Genomic DNA, 22,123 nt, shown 5'->3' with positions numbered 1-22,123 from the left:
CTCAGAAAGGCAATTTTAATCCAAATTTTCTTTACATATGTCCTACATCAAGAGAAAAATGCTACAGGAACATCTTAAAACCACCAAAACACGATTTTCATTGCAGTCATTACTCGGCAAGCCAAGCTGCAATTTAACCATAAGAACAGAAGATTTTAGGATTTTTGTGCAAAAATGCCACTTATTCATGTATTAATGTTCAACTATATTCTTATTTGCCAATAAATCATTGGTTATTAGTATGTAATTTTTACAAATTTGTGATAAAAAAAAAATCAACACAACCAAGATCCAGTGATTAAATTTTCATGTAATGTGATAAATCAGTCTGGTGTTCCTGTTATCTGGCCACATCTGAGACTTGCAAAATGTCCACCTCACAAGTGAATGATGGCCAAAGAGCACAAACCCGTGCTCCCACACCCTTCCAATCTGTTTGTTTCTCCAACAGACACACCTGCCGCACAAACGGAAAGAGAAGCCAGCAAATGGTTTTAAGGGCCTTCCAGTGTTTTTTAAGCATCAAACAAAACAACACCCGCTTTAATGTTGTCATCCTGCCATCTTCCCCTGCTGAATACAGGTTTCCTTGGTAACGTCTATTTAGGGAGATTGATGATGGGTCAAAATAGGCTTGGCAGGAAGGAGCAGAGGGTGGCCATCTTCGTCTCTGACACCAAGACCAGCATGGGACAGTGTTTTAAATCAGGATTTTGAAGGAAAAACAAGTGAGATTTCCACATTTCCACAAGATCCTGTTTTTTCTTGAACCCTTTGTGCGCGCTGAGTTGCAAGGACCCTGGGAATGAGACTCAAACTGACGGCACAAGGATTACATCGCAGACAGAAGGCATTATGTCTATCAAAACAAAAGATAGGTCGCTGATAGTAAAATGCCAACACAAATAGTTAAGAATGCTAAAGTAAATTAGATAAGAGGCAATTTTAATGAACACATGTAACAACAACCATGTCAGTTGTTGTGGTGATGTGCTTCAATTTGGAGTGTTTTTCTTGTCCCAGGAGGTAAACGCATCCTGATAAGGAAATTAAGGGATGCCGAGCTAAACAAATGCATGCACTTTCCAAACCAGGCATGCAATATTTGTTCCTGTGTAGAAAAAAACTAGAAGCACTTGTATGATACATTGTGACATAATTTAAAATAAACATGTTTAGCTTTGCATAAACATCCAAAGCAAGAGAACAATTCTCTCTTCTATAAGGGAGGAACTTCCCTCTGATTTCCCCAGCACTTGCTTTAATGCTGGTATTTTACAGTGTCGATGTTGTTTTTGTGCTGAATTACCGCAATTTTTCAGGCTCTAGATTATCACCGGGAGCCTTGCAGCATTTTCTTATCAAATCAACTTTGTGAAACACTTTTTTGGCATAATGTTTAAATCCTTGTAAGGTTTCGCTTTCATCAAGAGTTAGTCTTTGGTTGTGTGCTTAACTTAACTTGGTTCCCAGCACACTGTGGCCTAGATTGAGGTAGCAGAAAGCAGCCAGCTGCAAATGGGGCCTCATGTACAGCCTGGCCTCCCTGTCCAGGGGGGGATGACTGTTGGCATGCTTTTGGGGTGATAGGGTTCCCATGTCACGTCTCAGGGCATGCTGATGTTGTAAGTTTGTTTCAACGAATGTTTTCGTTTGTGATCCTTTGACTTGCCTCTTGACTCTTAAGAGACCTTTAATTTCTGGTCCCACTCTGCTCCCTGTCAATCTCAGCATCCCGAGGGGTCGTTTTCATCCATGGGAACACTGGCTGTGATAGAAGATTCCTCGGGGGATGCTGGAGGGTGGATTTTGACAGAAGAGCATAGCTTAGCCTCTCAAAATTTCTTTATGGCAGCCAAACTGAGACAGTTTGGGGTTAAGGAGATGAGGAGTAAAGTGTGTTTTCTCCTTCCATGAAACATCAGGAGCAAAGCTATCCTTCACACTTCCTTGGAATGGATTTCTTGCCACAGGGTGACGGCGATGCACACAAGAGCACAAGGGCTGATTAAGAGCCAGGATGTGCGTTAGACATCCTCTGATGTTCAGGAATTCCCTCGTTAAAGAAGCTCCTGCTGATGCTGAATCGGAATAAACAGGGGTGGCTCCGCCTGTAATTTTCAAACAAAAACACTTGTCATTTTTTCTCAGCTACACAGAAACTTGCAAACATCTTGATTGCGCCAATGGACAAAACGGAGGAAGTTCCTTCTGTTGCGAGGGGTAAACTGTTTTCCGCCTGAAGTAAATATTTTAGATAATTTTGTTTCTTGGCTTGTCACAAATAAATAGGAAAACGGCTTTCAAGAGAGAACAGCCGAAGAGTTGGAGCATTTTTGTCTTCCAGCCTATCGCGGAGCTCCCTGGATAATATTTCTCTCAATAGCCAGCAATTAGCCAGAACATTAACATATTTGGTCAATGTAGGGTTCAGTGCTGGGGCCACATTAGAGCTCTAATGTTGTTGTTTTTTCTCCCTTTCCTGGCTCTCCTCTTTCTCATGTTTGACAAATCGTTTCCAGCTAATTTACAGTGGTCAAACTGTGGGAGAACAATACCCCATGGGCATAACAAGGCGCAAGCCCCACCGCATGTCCAAGAGAGGAGCGAGGTGCCTGCAGGAAACACTTGCTGAGATAACAAGATAGTAATGAAGGCAGGGGCACTGAAAGGCCATTCTTAGGCTTGTAAAAAAAAAAAAAGAAAGAAAAGCGAGAAGGGGTGGGGGGCTCAATGGTGGAATCAGAGTAGTGAAGTGGCAAAAGCCACGGCCATATCGCAGTTGTTCAAACGAGCATTCTCATTGTGTCTCCCCACACCTGCTCACACTGCTTAGTCCTCCCCTCCTGGTGACAATAAACATTTCATATAACAGCTCAGATGAGCATCTGCACAGGCTGATTATATGTGTTTAGCCCAGATAATAATTCCTGGACCTCATGGGCGCTGTAATTACTGACAGCACCTGTGTCTGGCCCACCTGCAGCCGTTACTCGGCATGCCAAGCTGCAATTTAACCATAATTATATCAACAAGGAAAAAGAAAAAAAAAAGAAACGCAGCACAACTCCAAAACTATTAAGAAGCACTCCAGAAGCTTCATTAGGAGAAGAAGCGCAATTCCAGGAACAATGAACCACTATGAAACTAAGGAGATCTACGCTGCTATTGTCGGCAAATGGGTTAAGGTTGAGCAATACAGGTGACAGGGAGGATAGGGGGAACAAGGTTATCAGTCAAGCTAATTGATGAACCAAGTTGTTTTTACTGTGCCTGAGTATAGGCAAGGAGAGGAAAAAGGAAGGCAGTCTTCAAGGCTGCCCTGTTTGTGTAGCGAAGACAAAGGTGAGAGGTCATGCGGAGCTTTGAGCTTGCCTCTTAATCCTTTTCGCGTATTCGCCGCCGAGCTGTGCAGTGGCGATGGTTTCAGTCGTTCCTAGCGGGGTGGATGGGGGGGGGCAAGCGGGGAAGTGGTGAGTCTTCTTAAGATCAATGGATGTGGTGGAAAAAGGAGTGTCCAAGGGCAGCCAATAGGGGCTGGGCCACAGGGAGCTGCGGGGAGACAACGTAAACAAGGAAACCACCTGATGTGAGCAGGGTCAGATAAATGTTCAACTCCCTGCACAGGCAGGTGCTTCCTGAGTCCCGCTCTCCCTCAATCAGTTGAGCCGTGCTGCCCCTCTCAATTCGCAACCTCTTACCGCTTTGCTGTTGCTGTAACACGATCGCAGTGACTGTGGTCAGCCTGTCAATTCTGAAAGCTTTTTTTTTTTTTTTTTTTTTGGTATAAGAGCAAACAGTGTGAGACCATAAAATCAGGGATGATGGTCACGGTCGCAGTAAAGATAAGAACAGTTTGCTGTTGTCAGTAGCATCAGAAAGCACCTTTTAACACAGGTCTGTGTCTACAGATAAAAAACATTTGGCGTTTAAAGGGACAGTCGTGCGAATGCTTGGGTGTTGCAGAGCCAATGTATGTTTCCACTCGCTGCAACTCTAAGCTAACTTCTCCTATTGCCTCTTTTCCTCCTCTTTCTTTCTTTTTCACTTTGCTGGTTGGTCTGGGATTGTTTTGTGCTGTCCAATGAGGAAGGAAGTCGGTGTGAGAAAGTGCCTGTTTTTTTGGGACCAACAGGAATTGGCCTCATCACAAGCGGTTCCTTTTTTTGCCCCTGGAACAATGCACTGGCGTCACACCCCTCAACTGGACCTCGGCATTTCACATGGAAAAATGTTCCCAGAATTCCGCTCCCAGGCTCAGGGTAAGGCCGACGATGGGGTGAGGGTGAGAGTGCGGGAGGTGGAGGGCGAAGGCGAGCAGCAATTGAGGGAAGTTAGTGGTGACACAAACTGACCAATAAGCACTTGTCCCGACCAAAGCCCGGTTAACGTAAAGTGCAATTTTCAAAACCTGGCATGCCAACAAATCCTCTTTAGACCAGAACTTTTTCCAAAAGATAAAACAATCATTAAGGAAAATCACATCAATTTTAGAGTCAAATTCAATCTTCAGCTTTTCGGCTGAAACATTACAGAGAAACGGTCCTCCTTAGATAAAAATAACCCCCAATTTACCCGTGCAGACCAAAGCCAGAGTCTGATCTCACAGATTAAAATCTTGGTAAGTAGCATTGTGTGACAGGTCATCTGAATGCACCTTGGGAGTTGCATAAGTTTCTTAGAACACTGGGATGTGAGGGTTCACTCCACTGCCTTCTCACACTGTGAAATTCTGTGTATTTTGCTGTCAACACCTGAACAACAATTGAGAAATCTGACTGTGCTGTGCAGCCAATGCAAGGCTTCTAAATATCCTTAAAATTATTTCAGAAAAAGTTTGAATATGCTCTGGTGAATTCAAGCTCTAACAAGCAAGAAGGAAAACTAACCATTATCGTGCCTGTCAAGGTTTTGCCCGTCTGAAATTACACTTTCATGTCAAGGCAAGTATTTCCTTTTTCTTTTTTTCCAGGAGGGTCAAATCACCTTAACAACGGACTTTATTTTTTGGTTTTGAGAAAATACTTGTCCATTAAACTATAAAAGTTCAGATATTTTTCTACATTTTACTTAAATTTAAGAATAAGAAGTCATTTCTTAGTCCTTCAGTAGGGAAAATCGCACTGTTGCACAGCTTGAGGGAAGAAGAGTCTAAATACATGCACATATATACATGAAATAAACGACATGTGAGCTGTCAACCCATTGACGACCATTGACGCAAATATACTTTGGCTCCAAAATGACTTTAATTTAGAGTAAATTCAGGCATCTAGGGGTTACATTTTAAATAAATGGAAGACTAGTTGTATAAAATTAAGCAGAATAGGATATTGGTGCAGATTTTATGGATTCTTAGGTGAAAAAGTCAAATCCCAGATGTTTATTGTCAGTTCTGACAGGTTTATATAAGAAAATATATTTCTCCCAACAAGTTATTCTTACCGGTAAAGCTGTTGAGAGACAGATGAAGAGATGCATTTTTTAAGACCTGTATGCTGTGATGTTTTTAGGATTGACAACATCAAAACATGAGTCTTGGTTCTCTTAAGGTGGTTTATTTAAAAAGGAAATCAAAGAAAAGGTGGGAATCCTGCTTTTATTCTTACAAGATTACAATTAGACATAGATGTAAAATGTTAATGACACTACTGTCCACTATTATACAGATTTTTTCATATATAGGTCTTGCCAAAAAGTAGTTTTGAGTAAATTTTCTTATTTTTCCAAACAATGACCCTTGCCATGTTGTTTAAGCAAAGACAAATCACTACTGGTAATTTGGTTTGAGAAAAAGTAGTGCAGCTTGCTTGTTTTTTTCTGTACATAAAAAACAACTTAACTTTTAGCCAAAAGAAACGACCCTCTGGAGTAAAAGCTTTGTGGGAGCGATGGGCCTAGAACCTTTTCTAAAATCCGATTGGCATCACAAAGATTCGTTCGCCTTCTGCAGCGCAGTGGCTGCAAGATAAACAAATTACTGCACAAATGTGCTAGGCCTGCTCTCATAAAATCAGTGCCATTCATCATGCTGGCTAATAAATCAGTAAGGAGTGTATGAGAACACAAACTGCAAACAGAAAGATTAATTTGCATGGCATGGTAAATGATTTATCTAAACTCTGTAAGAAGTGCAACAGTTTTCAGAGAAAACAGCAGAAAAGTCATACTCGCCTTTTTCAGAAAGTGGTGCAAGGTCAGCTCAGTGGAGTGGGCGACTCATGTATCAGGGCTGAAAGTCTGCGCTGCAGCTGGCCTGAGTTCAAGTCCGAGCCTGCAGCCTTTTACTGCATGTCATCCTCTTCTCTCTCCACCGCTTGGTTTGAGTTCTCCGGTTTCTGAAAAAGGAAAATGCACCCCTCTGGCAGTGTTAGATAAAAATGAAAATGTGATGCTTTTACGCGCTAGCTGTGCGCTTTTCCACTTAAGGAAGACATGGAAGGTGTCATTTATCCTGCAAGAGTCATTTTTAGACCTATGGATTCGAGTCCAGTTAAAGAAAATCAAAAGTGGGGTACTTTGTGAAGCGTGAGACAACAGTTAAGTGGAAGGTTCTCCACCCCGAGGCTGGATGAATACATATTGGGTCACACCAAAGATTTTAAAATGGGCTCCAGCAGCTCTCTGCTTGACAGCATCAACAGTTAGTTTGCAGGAGTCAAGCTGAGCGTGACTGTGACAGTTCCTGGGTAAAGGGATGAACAGAAGTGGTGGGACTTGACTATAACTTGCAGCAGAGGGGCTCATCCTGTGCAGCAGAGCAGATTTAACTAAGAAGATCAATGCTGCAGGTTGTCAGCAAGTTGCAAGAACAAATTCATCACTGCAAACATAAAAAGCTTCACGGGATAAACAAGCGCCTCAGCAACATGCTCCCATGGAGAGAGTCAATCAAGCTCGAGTCAGCCCCCGCTGTGAGGCCGGGTGAGCACAGACAGAGGCCTAAACGATCTCAAACATGGCATGAAGCCCACCAACTAAACGCCCACAGGAACTCAAGCTAGATGGGCAAAATGTATACATCCCCCATCCGTGCACTGCGGTTAATGTCATGGCAGCGCTTTAACTTGATTCGAATAACAATTACTGTGCAGAAAAGGCTTTGTATCTGCTGTTTGCTCTACTGAGTGGAGATGGGCTTGTGTGCATGCACACACTGAGCAGTTAGGAGGTCAGCGCTGGTTCAGCTAGCTTAATGGAATCCAAACAAAAGGTCGTGTTTCACTTTTTACAAGCTATGAGGATTTCTGGTAAAAACAAAATGTAAAAAAATACATGAGCCTCACATAGGTACGATCCAATCCTTGTGAGCTTTTAGAAAGTCCCATTCCGACCATCTTTTGATCTATTCAAAAAGTGTGCCCAGGGGTCTTGTAATTACGATTAAGCTGTTTATAGGAAAAATCAAAAAACCTGTGTTGCAGGTGGTACTGTTGCCGCAGAGTAAGCCCGCCCCCTTCGCATCATCCACCCAGGCTCTCCTGCTAGCCCCTCACAAGCCCAACCTAACATTAAGGGGTGCAACAAAAATTGCGAGCCATTGGAGCTATCCACCCATACAGTTTTAAGGCCAGATGCCAGCTCGGACGGGGAAAACCAAGATGTCGATGCATCGTGTTTGTCTAAGAGTGGATGCAAAAGATTGAAACGGAGCAGTGAGTTTGTGGCTTGTACATCACACATACAAGCTTTTTCCAACTGGATAATTCATTTTCTCAATAGCCTATATGTCCTCCCTTATCAGACCATGTTAAAACCACCAAAAACACAATTTTCATCAGAATGGGTCTTTAACAGGAGACACAAAACTTTTATTGTTTGAGAAATCGTAGAGCAACACTCTAATCATATGAAGGAAGATAAATAGTAAACCTGAATGACACAACTAAAATACTGTGTACTTCAGAGGTCATGTGCCCCAGCTCAGGAAGTGGGGGAAGAAGAGATTATTAGCTCTCTAGATAATTATCCCCAAACCACAAGCCCTTATCACGTAACATCACAGCATCTAACAACACGGCATACCGGTGAAATTACCAGATGCTAATCACGCTGATGGTGTTCAGTGATTTTGTTGAATTTCCCCCCTGGTAAAGTCGAGCTCATGCAACTTTGAAGATCAACATTAGCTTTTCCTTTGATGGGAATGTGTTCGCTTTTCAAATCTGTGCGGCTTCAAACCAGAGGTGCATCTATGCAGCACTTCAACACAGCAGGAATGCTGACTGCACCTGTTTGAGACCAGCAGGTAGAGCGAAGTGCAAAGCAGGGAATCGGAGTCTCAGGTCACTCTTCCTGATTGGTTGACTCAGCCCTCTTCACACCCGCACGCTCTTCCCTCAACTCCGTTTATCTCTTTCCTTTTCCTGCTGCGTGGTTTTGTCTTGTGTGAAGCAGTGATGCTTTGACTCTGGCGGAGGAGGATTTCCTCAAGGCTACAGTAGCTTCTTCCAAACACAGCCCTGCACTGGTAATTGCTGAAGGAAAAGAAAAGAAAAAAAAAAACACACACACACACACACGCATGCACACATACAAGAAAAACATGTTAAGCTTTCATGTTTGGTGCCTGGGAGTGTCCTTGACAGATTTCATTTCTTTTTAAGTGCAACACAAACAGAAGGAGGAAGACAATGAAAGAAGGGGAAATGCATCTGCTAAAACCGTACTTAAATATGTTTAGCTCCACCAATAGATGTGGGACGATTGGCATGAAACACCAAAATGGCTGCTGAGACGACGGCGATGCATGCCCTGCACGCTGACACACATCTGTCACACAGGTTAACGTCAACCATGTGAGGACGCTTGTTTCCAAGGTCTGCCACTGATCCGTAAATTAGACTGCGGGCGTTTTTTAAACACTACGGCGGCACGAGACGCCCTTTCAGCAGCCCCCAAATTATCACTCCAATGTAGTGACACCTGTGTGCATCATGGCACACTGTTCGTGGCCTAAGGGTGTTGTTGGTTGCGTAGTAAAAATGGAGGAGGACTGTGTTTTGTCAACAAAATCAGAAAAAAGGTGGGTGGAAAGTTCCACGCACAGGAGCCCCAGAGCTCTTATTAACCAAACAGCAACAATGTCAGAGGCTTTCCGTTGAAGCTGGAGCTTAAAAATGGGAGAAAACACACATTCACAATCATCTTCAGCAGGTAATTGGATGCGTGTGGTGGAAAAAAAAGCTTGTCCATGTAGACAGAAGCCAAAATATCAAACATAAAACAGGAATTTAGAAAGTTTAGAAAGTGCTCTTGCCTCACAGCAAGAAGTCCCCTGGTTCAAGTCCCAGCTGGGGGACCTGAAACAGAACACCAACGGGGGACCTTTCAGTGTGGGGTTTGCATGTTCTCCCCGTGCATGCATGGGTTTTCTCCAGGGACTTCGGCTTCCTCCCACCATCCAAAAACATGCTTCATAGGTGAACTGGTCACTCTAAATTGTCCATAGGAGTGAATGGGTGTGTGCCCGTGGCCCTGTGACAGACTGGCAACCTGTCCCGGGTGTCCCCCGCCTTCACCCACAAGTGGCCAGGATAGGCTCCAGCAGCCCCGTGACCCCAAAACGGAAGAAGATGAATGAATTGAATGCAATAATTATCATTTAACACCCTGACGGCTTAGAGGGGGGTCAACCCCTTCATGCTTGGCTTAATTTCCAATTATATAAAGAATATTTAAACATTTTTGTGTTCAAGGTGATGTTAAGTTAAGTGTAGTCTTGGATTTTACGCTACGTTGCAAATTAGCAACATCCGGTATGAAGGGGTTAAAGGAGATTTACAGTTTTTTTGGGGAGGTTTGGGGGTTATATGGGAATTGGTGCCTTGCCCATGAGTACAATGAATGTCAACCCTTTAGGAGTAAAACCCTCAACGAAACGGCAGCTCAGTCCACCCCTCTTACTGTTTTTTTACAGGCTTTTTACAGGCACCGTACTCAAAAAACCCCACAAAAGTCATTTTTGTTTTCAACACCACCACATTTACCGCCTAAAGTCTGCCGTTTTTCAATTGAGATAAATACAGTACAAGAAGCCAGTTTCTGCATGTGAGAGCATCAGGTCACGACACGACAGCATGTCATAGTGACACAAGGAAAGCCACCCCTGTTATTCTAATTGAGACAGCAGGGGATTTCTCCTCCTCGGCCGACACACTCAGATGCCTCAGATCCATTGGCAGTGCACATCAAAAGCCCCATTGATTGGCCGAACAGATTGGGGCATAGAGATCAAATGTGCTGTAAAGAAGTGTTAAACTGCTGTGCATTAAACGGAGCAGATTTCTGAACTAAAAGGGGCCATCTGTCAGCGCGTTGGCTAATTTCCTATCCTGCACTTGCCCAGATTGTTAATTCTTGTTGAACGGCGAGGAGGAGGTGAAGATGGAGGTTAGACCGAGAGGAAGAAAAGGTCAAGGAAATGCTGTGCGACAGAAAAACAGAAAGAAAATCACAAAGCACTTGAGGTTTTTTGTTCACGTGTTGGGTTTTGTCTCACTTGTGTCAAAACGTTTACCGTTAATCAACAGTCCCATTTACAGTAAATATGAAATACATTGGCATTTACAAGAGGACGGCTTAATTTAACCCTGTGATATTTATAAGGCAAACATCATTTTTTTGCATGTTTTGGAAATAATAAGTCCCAACAGTTATGTCAGACTTCTAGCATCGAAATGAAAAAGGAATTTGCTCACTTCAAGATGAAAAGCTGCTCTCCAAGCACACTGAATTGATTATTATTTTGACTGAGAGGATTTCAAACATATTTTTTGACCGTATAACTTACAACCGAGCCTGCCTGGGAACAAACATCAGTCTTCTGAATAACCAAACAACTCGAGCGCGGTCTCTCATAAATAGCAACTTGGCTAATCCAGTCCAAAAAGCACTTTCATCCCCCCATCCTCATTTCCAAATCAAATGTTATTTTTAGGGTTCGATGCCAGCTCGAAAGACATTCAACAATCAGAAGTCAGCTTTACAAAACACTGTCACAAAGAAAAATGACGTTCCATACAAGGCTGCAGATGGAACTGCGGTGGGCCGACGTCTGTTTCCAAGGCTGTGTTTATTCTAGAGCAACACAAGCAGAAAAAGAGCCGGCTATTTTATTGTTTGCCCTGGCCAAAAGTAAATAATCTATACAGCTTGGGGCTGAAATTTCCCTTTAATTTAGCTCTGAGTTGTATCTATTTACTTGAAAAACAATATACTAAGAGTGATAAAATCTATCGATATGTAAGCACCAAAAAGACGCTTCTCCCCATCAGATCCAAGCCAATTTTTTTGTTCACGCTGCACTAAGAAGCAGCCAACCTAAGCACCACTGCTTGTTTAGCACAGTTCATTTGCTTCACAAGGAAACTGAAACTCGAGCTACAGAAGGGAAACCTTAACCACACTCCATTAAATATTAAGGTGTATGGATGTTTTGACGTGTATGAAGCAGGAGCGCCATTATTCTACACGTCTTTTCCTGCACAAAGAGATTGATGGGGCTCTGGAGTGTGTGGCAGATGCTCTGGAGATAAGAAAAAAAAATAAAATAAATTTGGGTCAACTCTAGATGCAAACCAGAACACAAACACTTGATTAGACCCCTGCACTGTGCAAAACTTTGATGCTGCACAGGATCCGTGTGAATCAGTCAATGGTGGGAACTCTGAATGCTTCAGCACAACCGAGGTATGAGATGTCCGGGCGTCTTACTCACGCTGCTCCACGCTCAATGCTCCATTGTCTCTGCTTCGAAGCCCGACCTCAAACCTATAAGTCAGAAGGTGGAGGGGTGGGGGGTGGGGGGGTTATCAAGTCATCTCGGCAGGAGAGCCGCACACACCTTTGTGGTTAGGGAACCGTTCCCAAGTCCTGTTCTCTCATGTAAATTCTAGCAGACTGGTTTCCCTGCTGCAGGGATGATAAAGCAAACAATGCCTGTGCCCAGCGTGAGTTTTCATGTGAGTGTATTTTCTCAGCTTTCATGCACTATTTCTGCTTCTTGCGCAGAACTGTTGTAAAATTTGTGTGCTTTCCATGTGATTTTGCAGTAAAACATAAATAAATAACACACCTGCTCTGTCGTTGCACGTTTCACTCAATGCCACATCTTTTCATTGTAGTGACACAAATGAAGTATATGTTTGAGGTGTATCTTCATCCTATTTACCCACAAAACAAACACGCAGGAGTTTCAAAGAAGCAAGGCTTTCCATTCTTGTCATTTCTCCAAAATTGAGCTCTCTGTTGATTTATGACCAACTTTACCGTGTCAGGCTGTTAACACAAACGGCACCATTTATCTGGTTTCTGAAAGAAACTAAAACAAGTCAAATGCATCAATAATACCCTTTGAAAATATTTCTGTGGGGTTATTTGTCAACTAACATGTTTTGAATATAGATAAGAAATTGAAATCTATATTTTTGTATTCACAAGGCTCTTGGATTGCATCACTTGTCATGAAAAAAACAGATATTTTCTGAAACAGGTGGATCATCAGACAATCTCCCTTCAAATCCTATATAGTAAAAGCAAAAAAGAAGGTGGAGAGGAGAGTGGGCGGTGTTACCCAGGCACCGTCTGCACCCAGACCACACGCTGCTATATAAAAATGGGAGGGACGTCAGGCATCCTTTACTCCGAGTCACCATGCGCTGATGCTCCAGTACGTGCGCGCATCGCAGCTGACAATACAAACCCCGCAGCCGCAGAGCAAACCGATTCAACAGCTGACCGGCACGATGGATGGGCAACATAAAGACCGAAGAATGACTCACTTGTGGATATTGACGTTACAGCTATTTGTTTAACCTCTTGCCACTGGATAACTCGGCTTTTTCCAACTTTTTCTTCTGGATACGGATTGTGGAACTGGATTTTGCCCATCAGGCTTTTTTTTTTTCTTTTGGGGAAAAAAAGGATTATATTTATTTTGAATTGTTGTGTTTAAGCATCACTGCGTTTTTATGTTTTTTACGTTTGGATTAGGAGCGTTTTGTAAGAGGACGAACTGACTTTTTTTTGGATACGCACATAAAGCTAAAGGATGGCCAATTGGTTCACCTCTACCCTCGTAATAGTTATGCCATTATTTACTCAGGTATTTCAAAAACACATCTGAATTAAAATGATAAATACATATGTATCTATATCCTGTACTTACTTTAAATTTGCTTTTAGGTTTTGGGATCAAGTGTGTTCGAGATAGATCTCCATCATTTTCAGAATACGAAAGGTTTGCTGGCGAATGGCCGTAGATGCAGCATGGCCGGCTGCAGAACTTATTTCAAGGTTTGTTTGAAGAACTACCAGAAAGTAGTGTCCCCTGGGAAGTGTATATTTGGCAAGGCCACCACATCTGTTCTGGGAACAGACACGTTCAGCATCCCGCAGGAAGCCCGGCTGCGTATGCCGCTCAACTTCACCTGGCCGGTAAGAGCACCTGCGCCAGCTCCGTGCACACACTTGACGCCTCGCGCTTTCACGAACGCACCAAAGCAATCAATTACTCGGCACCAAATCGAGTTTTAATCAACAAAATGCTAGTTTATACATATGTGTATATATGCTCTCAGTAGATTGATTTTTTTAATGGAAAGCAAACAATGTTACGGTTTTTAATCATAATTGGCATTAGTTCAGCTTTTAGCGCATACTTCAACTTTTAAACAAGTATTTTTTTATTTGAGTTTTTTTTTAGCGACGTGTCTTGTTTGAAAAAAAAAGGTTTCAAAGTTGATAGCATTAATTGCCAACAATTTATGCTGTTGAGTGTTGTGAATTTTGTCTTATACATTTCTGAAACATTTTTAGTAAATATTTATTAATTTTCATGTATCTATTTATTCTTTTTTGTGACCCTAACCTCCTAATCTCTGTCTTTAGGGTGATTTCTCGTTAGTTGTTGAAGCCTGGCATTCTCCTGCAGCGGAGCAGCCTGAAGGTGAGGGGATGCCAAACACCCGTCCACCGCTAGAGGGAGACGTAGTCTTCCCTCGCCCTTTCTTTCATAAGGCACATGTTTGAACGCTACAGTGGTGTGATGCTGCTGGTGAATGCATTTAGTCTTTTAAGCGTCAATGGTGTAATGGTTATGGGTTCATGAGTCACACGAGTCTCGAACACAATCGAACTTCCTTTGTTTTATTTTTGGCAGGCATGGGAAAACGTGTAGCCTTTCCTGAATTTGACTCGTTTTACATACTATTTTAATCATGAGGGGCCTTTTTATTAATTAACATGAAAAATTTGCACAAAACGTTTTTTTTATGTTGTGTACTGAATTATATATATATATTTTACCATTTCCCCCCACAGATAACACCAAATCAGAATTCTTGATTAGTTCTTTTGCCGTCCAGAAAAAGTTGGGAATAGGGCCTGAGTGGGCCGAGGACGTGCAGTGCGGGACGCAGACGGAGCTAAGGTACTCATACCGGATCATCTGCAATGAAAATTACTACGGGGACACTTGTTCCAAAATATGTGCTCCAAGAGACGACCGTTTTGGCCACTACACCTGCAAGCCGGACGGGCAAATAGCCTGTCTGACGGGATGGAAGGGAGAATACTGCCAAGAACGTAAGCAAGAGTGGAGATGTGGAGTGTTTGTGGTTGCAATATGTTAGGGGGGCAGAAAGAGAGAGGGGGGGGGGGGGTAAAGAAAAGGTGGCCCCTAAATTAAAAAACTGCATAAAGTGGTCGAGGATATTTGTAACAGAGGGATAAACCATTAGCAGAGAATATGGGGGAGTTGACATGTTTTTGATTTTTTACAAATGTTTAATTTGGCTTGAAGTAGGGTTATACGCCTACCTGTTGAATGTTGTCGAATGTATACAAGGGGGTAGCTAACACAACAGCACGGGAGTAGGGTGTAATTTGAAGACTTACACTTTCTGTCGAGGCGCGTGCGTTTAATCCTGGCGGTGGTCGCTCGGCAGCACGCGCCGAGGTTAATCGCGGCATTATCGGGCGCCACGCGCCACTAACCCGCGGGCTCTTTTGTTCAGGCGGCACAGGGCAGCAGCTGCAAGCGGGCCTCGAACCGTTCACCGATAACAATGGGGGCAGCTGTCCTGCTTTTCTGAGAACAAACATCTGCTGCGCTTTAAAACCACACGTTTATGAGTGTATAATCAATGTCAGACACGACAGAAGTGTGCATTCAAGCTATAAAAGTTAGGCTGCAGCTTTGAAGATTGTAGGAAAAACAGTTAAAAACCTTTTCAATTTATGGCTTCATTATTTTATTGTAGAATTTGCTTTAATTATTTATTTATTCTTTTTTTTTTAGCAATCTGTCTGGAAGGCTGCAATGAAAGTAATGGAACCTGCAAATTACCAGGAGAGTGCGAGTGAGTATCCACTTGTCTTGTGCATTTACAGACTTTAAGTTTAAAGAATTAATAGTGGATAAAAGCTGCTTTTTGTTCAAAAAGACGTGGCTCAGGTGTGTAAGTGGTCCAGCAGTGGATTCTTGTGTTTGTGGTTCTGCCACTTTTGTTTTTTTGAGAAAGTGTGAGCCAACTGTCATGTTTTATGTGTGAACAGTTGCAGAGACGGCTGGCAGGGTCTCTTTTGTGATGTGTGTCAACTCCATCCGGCCTGTAAACATGGTACCTGCAAAGAACCGTGGCAGTGCACCTGCAAAGAAGGCTGGGGGGGTATCTATTGTGATGAAGGTGAGCAGCTGGTTCTTTCCTTTTTATTGTTTTTTTTTTTTTAAAAGGAAATCACATTTTAGCCAAAACTGAAATCAACAAATTTCCTTTGATTGTTGTTTACAGATCTAAACTACTGCACCCATCACAAACCCTGTGTCAATGGGGCCACGTGTATGAACACGGGCCAGGGCAGCTACACCTGCGCCTGCCTACCGGGCTTTACTGGTGTTGACTGTGAGCTAGAGGTCCATGAGTGTGACAGCAAGCCTTGTTACAACGGAGGCCGCTGCCTGGTGAGTCCGGAAATCTCTTTCTCTCCTTTCCCACAACACAGGCTTTCCTGTTTTTGTTTTCGCCTCAGTCTATCTGCTACTCCAGGAGGATGCTATTGATTGTCAAGTCAGAACATGACCCAGTTCACAGACTGTGCACTGTAAATAGACGTCAGGCTAAGGAGAATGGGGTTCGTTAGGGCAGTCATGAACAGGATATGATAAAAAACATCTGACACAGAACTTTGTGATAAACTTTTTTTTTTTATCCTTTTCCCCCACAGGAATCTGAGAACGGCTATAGGTGTGTGTGCGCAAATGGGTTTGAAGGGCCACAATGTGAGCACAGGATGCTGACATGCACAGACAAACCGTGCTTCCATGGAGGCAAGTGCAGAGAGAGGGGCAATGGGCAGAAATACCTATGTGAGTGTCCAGCTGGATACACTGGACTCAACTGTGAGAAGAAAGTGGACAAGTGCACCTCACTGCAATGTACTAATGGTAAAACAACAGTTCCATCAACAGCATTTCTTCACTCTTTGTGCGCCAGAATTAAATCGGCCCGTTTTTTTCACAGGTGGGCACTGCGTGGTCCAAGGTAACATCAGAATGTGCAGCTGTCGGTTGGGCTTCACAGGGATGCGCTGTGAGATCAACATCGACGAGTGCGCCAGCAACCCATGTGCAAACGGCTCCACCTGCATGGACCGGATTAACGACTACTCCTGCTCTTGCCCTCCAGGCTACGTGGGCCGGCACTGCGACAGGCCTTTGAACCGCTGTGCCTCTCAGCCTTGCCTCAATGGAGGCACCTGCACAATCGGACCTAAGGGCAAGGCCACATGCCTCTGCCCAGCCCATTTCACTGGTCCCCATTGTGAGGCAAGCAACCCTTCCTCAGCCAACACTCCCAGCTCCAACACTGGCTTAGAGTACAGTGAAAAGTTGAACTTGGCTGCCATCAGCTTCGGTATCGGCTTGGTGGCATTTCTTTTGCTTTTCTGCGTGGCAGTGGTGGTTCTGCGCCACAGAAAGAAGCAGAGGAACGCCGAGGAACAGGACTCAGAGACAATGAACAACCTGTCCAAGGCGGACTTTCAGAAGGACAACCTCATCTCTACCATCGATCTAAAGAACACTAACAAGAAGGTGGACCTGGAGGTGGACTGCCCCGTGGAAAAATGCAATCATAAATACATCAACCACTATCACCTGGACTATAAATCCTCCTCGGGATACAAGGAAGAAGTGTCCCTTTTGGACAAAGATGAAAACTGTGAAAAGATATTGGAAGACAAAAACCAGTTGAGTAGAATGTACAGGTAAGAGCACAGGAAGGGGTTAAACGAGACTGGACTTTGATACTGTCTCAGGGTGCATTTGTTTTTCTACTTTGTAATGGACATAATGTGTTTTTACTCCACAGCGAAAGGCCAGAGTGTCGACTATCAACAATATGCTCCTCCAGAGATTCAGTCTACCAGTCTGTCTTTGTAATAGCAGAGGAGAAACATGAATGCGTCATTGCAACTGAGGTACGGGCTCTCTTCACTTAAACTTAAACGAAAATGAGTTTGAAATCTTTCTGTGATAGTGACTGATCTTTCTCTTCCAGGTATAAAAGTGCAAACGTATTTTCATCGCAAAATTGGATTCCCTGTGGTCTGTTTACAAGTGAGAAAAGACTGGGATTTATTTAAATGCAAGCTGCTGCTCTTGAACCCTTTACAACTGGAAGGAGCTTGTATGCTCTTTGACTGTAAAGACATGAAAGCTACAAAACTGTAAGAATGTACAGACTGAAAAGACAAAAACAAGAGCGCCTAATGGCTCACGGATTCATCGTCTCTGCTCCTTCCACGTTAATCCAAGGACAACAAGACTCATGCCTACATGCAGGCACGAGGCGCCTGCTCTGTGTGAGCCGGTCATCTGCACTCAATGCGAGCAGCTGTGGAGGAAGCCTGCCTTTTCCATTCCTTTTTATTGGTCTTTAGCGCGTGTTCTGAGCAATGGTTTGCTCTCAATCAGTCAAAAACTACTGAAAACGGTTCATTTTCAAGAGACTTTGAAGAACATTCAGTTATGACGAATGTATGCAGACTAAATCACAAAGCCTTATATATATATAAATGATTTTAGGAAGAAAAAAATAAAAGCACCCCGCCTTACCTTGATTCCTTTGCACAGCAACTTGGGGGAACAATAAATGATTGAATAGAAAAATGCAATATGCTAAAATGCCAGGCAGGGCATTGTCTATTTTATGCAAGATCTCCCTCAAACAAAGACAAATACACACATGAAGTGACTCTTATACCAAGGATGCCTTCAATGGAAATGGCTTAACCAATAGGTTTATTTTGTTCAATTAGTATTTCATTAGTTATTTAATTATATGAAGCACTGTTTTCTCTTTTAATGTTGTATAAGATTATTTTGTATATACTGTATATTTATATGTGGAGATTAGAAGTATGACTTGTACATCTGTTTTTAAGTTGATGCCACCGAAAAGGTGACTTTATTTTTTCAATGTTTTTTGGTGTTGTAGTTTATTATTATTATTATTATTATTATTATTTGCTATATAAAGACTCACAGAATACAAATCTGTTACACTGCTTGTTTTTTTTTGTTTTTTGTTGTTGGTCTGTGATGGTTGAATGCACATCTGGTCAAAAGTCGCAGCTTTCTACAGGCGCTCAGTTTGTGTTTGTGTTAAGTTCCTTCATGCAGAAACATTTTGGCCAAGTTGATTTCGATTGATTCTGCGCCGATCTTCCTAAAGGCTGCTTAAAAGCGGGGTAAACCCTGGACATGGTGTGAGTGTGTCACAGGGCCACACAATCGCATACTCGTGCTTAACAATTGAAAATCACCAATATACCTATGAGGCATTTTTTTCTGGACTGTGGGAGGAAGCCAGAGTGCATGGAGAAAACCCACACTTGCACGAAGAGAAGATGCAAACTCCACTCAGATGTAAACATTTTGCCATAAGGCGAGAGTGCTAACCACTATGCAACCGTGCAGCCCTGATTCAGTGTCCAACATGTAATGTCAGTGTAGTAATGTGTCAGTAAAGCGGTGCATTTAAGGACATACACATATAAGTAACCAATTTCCTTTAGGCACTTCAGTAATATTAAAGTGATGTCTCAAATTCGAATGCTAAAGCAATAAATATGCTTGAATAAAATATACATCTTAACTGTTATTTATATATTAGGTGTACAATCCCAAATTAAAATTGGATGCTATTTTTTGATCCCCAATATCGAAAAAAAATTAATGGCGTAAACTATATATTGGCAGATTTGCTATAAAACATGCTCCCTCTAAATATCCTGAAATAATATTAAACAAACAGGGCAGCAGTAATGACAGCAATGACGAAAAATAAAATGTACTTTAGTATAAAGTGGATTTTAGAGAGATATCTTGCTGCATAATAAGAAGTTTTACTATTGTTTTTTTTTTACATTTCAACTGTCGTTAGACACACAGTGTAAAGAGTGAGTATTAGAAGAATTTTCAGAGCTTTTATAAGACTTTTTTGTTTTTTTAAAAGCCCATGACTGTGTTTGGATGACCTTCTCAGGTGCCTCCTCTGCTTGCCACTGTGCAGCCTAAAGCGAACTCAGCAGCATCATGCTCCCTGTGGAAGAGCACCTGCAGTTCATGTGCTATTTTCTGATGATTCTCAGGAAATGACATCTCTTCAGGGCTTTCTTATCTAAAGCAATAGTGTTATTGATCCAGGTTAGGTCCTCCTTGAAGCATACAGTCATCGCTGATCATCCTTCAAAACAACAACACAGAATATTTTCTTTCATAACCACTTTGGGGGGATTTGTAGGAAGATAAAAAAAAGCAAAGTGTTTTCTACCCATCAGATCAGGGGATAAATCGTTAAACAGAGGACAAATATGCAAAGTCATAGCCTGCATGGGCACAATGTTGATGGACAGATCAAGGCAGAACACAGACACTTAATGAGCTTAAGAAAGCAGGATATAACAGCCCCAGCTATTTATAGGTAATCTGATTACCTTGACTTTCACTTGGAGCTGTGGAATACAACTGCTGCTTCTAATTAAAATCAAACCAGTGAGGAAGTAACTAGTAGGTTTTATTTTTTAACTTGATACAAAACACAATAAATAAGCTATCAATTTTTGTTTTTATGGTTCCAGCTGAAGACGTATTAAATACATATTTAGAAGTGAAGTTTATTGTTTTAAAGGCCTATAATAAACTGTTAGTGAAATGTCACCTCTAGGTGATTTTGATTGGCTCATTCCACCCTTAGGCCCGCCTTCTCTGTGATTTCATTGGTCGCTTCCTCGATAACACGAACACACGTGTTTGCATACATCAGCGCAGGCGAATCGGACAGTATGTACAAGTTCCTGCAGATGTCATCAGTGTAAAAATAGATCAAAAAACATCAGTAACCTGTAGCAAGAATGATGGTTTCAGCAATTACGAGACAGATGATAAATAGAAAGCGAAAATAGGAGAGCAGAAGCAGCGACTCTGATTTCTTTAATTCAGACTGATGAGCGCTATGAAAACACGGGACAGTAAACAGGAGAAGGGAAGCTTGTGGATTTTTGGATATGGATCATTAGTCTGGAAACCGGGGTTTAGGTTCAGGAAGAGCAAAGTTGGTCACATTAAAGGATACAAGAGGCGCTTCTGGCATGGAGATGATTTTCATCGAGGGGACAAAGACAAGGTAACGTTTGGCCACACACTTACTGATGTTTTTGAGTTTTTTTCTCAATTTTTATAAATTTTTTCTTATGTTTTTTTTTTAAATCAGCCTGGCAGAGTTGTCACACTTGTTGCCGATGATGAGGTAAGTCAAGTGTGTTTTCCCCTTTAGTTTGTGCTGCCTGATCATGAACAACCAGGTTAAAGCCTCTAATTCACCCAAAAGGACAATAGAGAAATGTTGTATTCATATTAGCAACCTGCATTTAAAAACCTAAGCACGGAGATGAATTCATTTAAAGAACACATTTGTTTCTAACATGTGCCACTGTGGAAATCACTTTTTTTTTTGCAACTCAGCAGAATGATTCCCCCCCCCCCTCTCCCCCCCCTCCCCTCTCACAGGCTTGCACGTGGGGTGTTGCCTATGAAGTAAGCGAGTCACAGATTGAAGAAACGCTTCAGTATCTGAACATCAGAGAGGTGGTGTTTGGGGGCTACACAACTGAAATGGTGGAGTTCATCCCCAAAGAGAACAATCAGGACACACTGCTGGCTCTCGTCTATATCGCCACCTCTGACAACCCCATTTACCTCGGCCCGGCCTCGGACAAGGAGATTGCAGCCCAGATTTCCATTTGCAGGGGCAACACCGGCCACAACACTGAATATTTGCAGCGGCTGGTGGAATTCATGAGGCTTTACTGTCCTGATGTGGAGGATGAGCACCTTTTCTCTATAGAAGCTGCTGTAATGAATATTTTCCGTGATTGTGGACATCAAGCCCTCTAGATCCACACTACTGGGAGCTGTTAAAAACAACCATCATTCATTTTTATAGAGTGAAAAGGGAAAGAAATTCCTGCTGCTAATGTTTCAATAAATTTGATGCTCAAAGAGCTGATCCAGTTTCAAAAAGGGACAAAACATCAGTCGCAAATCTAGTTCTTGTCTTACAGAATGAGAAAAACAGGAGCTTGCATTGCTTTAAAGTTCACACTAAGAATTATATTCCTTTTGAAACTTGTTATTCTAATGAAAGTTGTTTAAAACAGTAAAAGAAAAAGCACTTTTTATAGGGCAATTTTGAATTTTGAACTTGCCTATGTTCACACATTTCATGCCCAAAGAATGTTGACTCTTGCAGAGCTGAAATGCTGATTTTTCCTCACAGAGGTGCTAAAATGTACAGATTATTTTCATAACTCTATTGTGTATGTGTGAACTTAAAGTCTGAAAGTTTTTTATACTTTTTTGTTGGATGTGAATGCATTTTTCTTTTATGCCAGGTGTCATAAAACCCAAAAAAATCTTTCCGAGGATCTATTTTTTAAATGTCCTGTTTAAGCATTCCTCTAAGCTTTAGATCAAACACAAAAAGTCTTGTTTTCACAGATCAACTTTTTTGTTATTACTGGTTGCAGCAATAGAAATAAACCATATCTAATTTTAAAA

The 22,123-nt window shown here is 42.2% G+C and overlaps 2 protein-coding genes and 1 long non-coding RNA gene across 3 annotated transcripts; 2 read left to right on the top strand and 1 right to left on the bottom strand.

Moving 5' to 3' along the window:
* On the bottom strand, positions 1–15,069 carry LOC144989037 (uncharacterized). The gene is made up of 3 exons (XR_013653181.1): positions 14,899–15,069; positions 6,175–6,338; positions 1–2,111 (listed from the first exon to the last, which is right to left on the bottom strand). It is a non-coding gene; the product is annotated as an uncharacterized LOC144989037 (long non-coding RNA).
* LOC101169577 (delta-like protein 4) lies at positions 12,477–18,558 on the top strand. Its single transcript, XM_023951870.2, has 11 exons — positions 12,477–13,105; positions 13,186–13,437; positions 13,891–13,948; positions 14,323–14,586; positions 15,302–15,362; positions 15,559–15,689; positions 15,795–15,964; positions 16,228–16,447; positions 16,524–17,268; positions 17,373–17,481; positions 17,562–18,558. The coding sequence occupies exons 1-11, from the start codon at positions 13,052–13,054 to the stop codon at positions 17,565–17,567; spliced, it is 2,070 nt and encodes a 689-aa protein (XP_023807638.1). The 5' UTR covers positions 12,477–13,051; the 3' UTR covers positions 17,568–18,558.
* Positions 18,559–20,096: 1,538 nt separating this feature from the next.
* LOC101169827 (glutathione-specific gamma-glutamylcyclotransferase 1) lies at positions 20,097–22,123 on the top strand. The gene is made up of 3 exons (XM_004082590.5): positions 20,097–20,690; positions 20,778–20,813; positions 21,074–22,123. The coding sequence occupies exons 1-3, from the start codon at positions 20,511–20,513 to the stop codon at positions 21,458–21,460; spliced, it is 603 nt and encodes a 200-aa protein (XP_004082638.2). The 5' UTR covers positions 20,097–20,510; the 3' UTR covers positions 21,461–22,123.

The sequence above is a fragment of the Oryzias latipes genome, chromosome 22 (assembly GCF_053564925.1).
Source record: "Oryzias latipes strain Hd-rR chromosome 22, Olatipes_Hd-rR_3.1".
NCBI lineage: Eukaryota > Metazoa > Chordata > Actinopteri > Beloniformes > Adrianichthyidae > Oryzias > Oryzias latipes.
This window is presented reverse-complemented; position numbering and strand designations above follow the sequence as displayed.

Bases quoted from the DNA above. Each gene is read 5' to 3' on its own strand.
- LOC101169577 (XM_023951870.2), top strand. From the start codon at position 13,052: ATGGCCAATTGGTTCACCTCTACCCTCGTAATAGTTATGCCATTATTT. The intron at 13,949-14,322 runs GTGAGGGGATGC...TTCCCCCCACAG, and splicing joins TGCAGCGGAGCAGCCTGAAG to ATAACACCAAATCAGAATTC. The intron at 14,587-15,301 runs GTAAGCAAGAGT...TTTTTTTTTTAG, and splicing joins GGGAGAATACTGCCAAGAAC to CAATCTGTCTGGAAGGCTGC.
- LOC101169827 (XM_004082590.5), top strand. From the start codon at position 20,511: ATGAGCGCTATGAAAACACGGGACAGTAAACAGGAGAAGGGAAGCTTG. The intron at 20,691-20,777 runs GTAACGTTTGGC...TTTTTAAATCAG, and splicing joins ATCGAGGGGACAAAGACAAG to CCTGGCAGAGTTGTCACACT. The intron at 20,814-21,073 runs GTAAGTCAAGTG...CCCCTCTCACAG, and splicing joins CACTTGTTGCCGATGATGAG to GCTTGCACGTGGGGTGTTGC.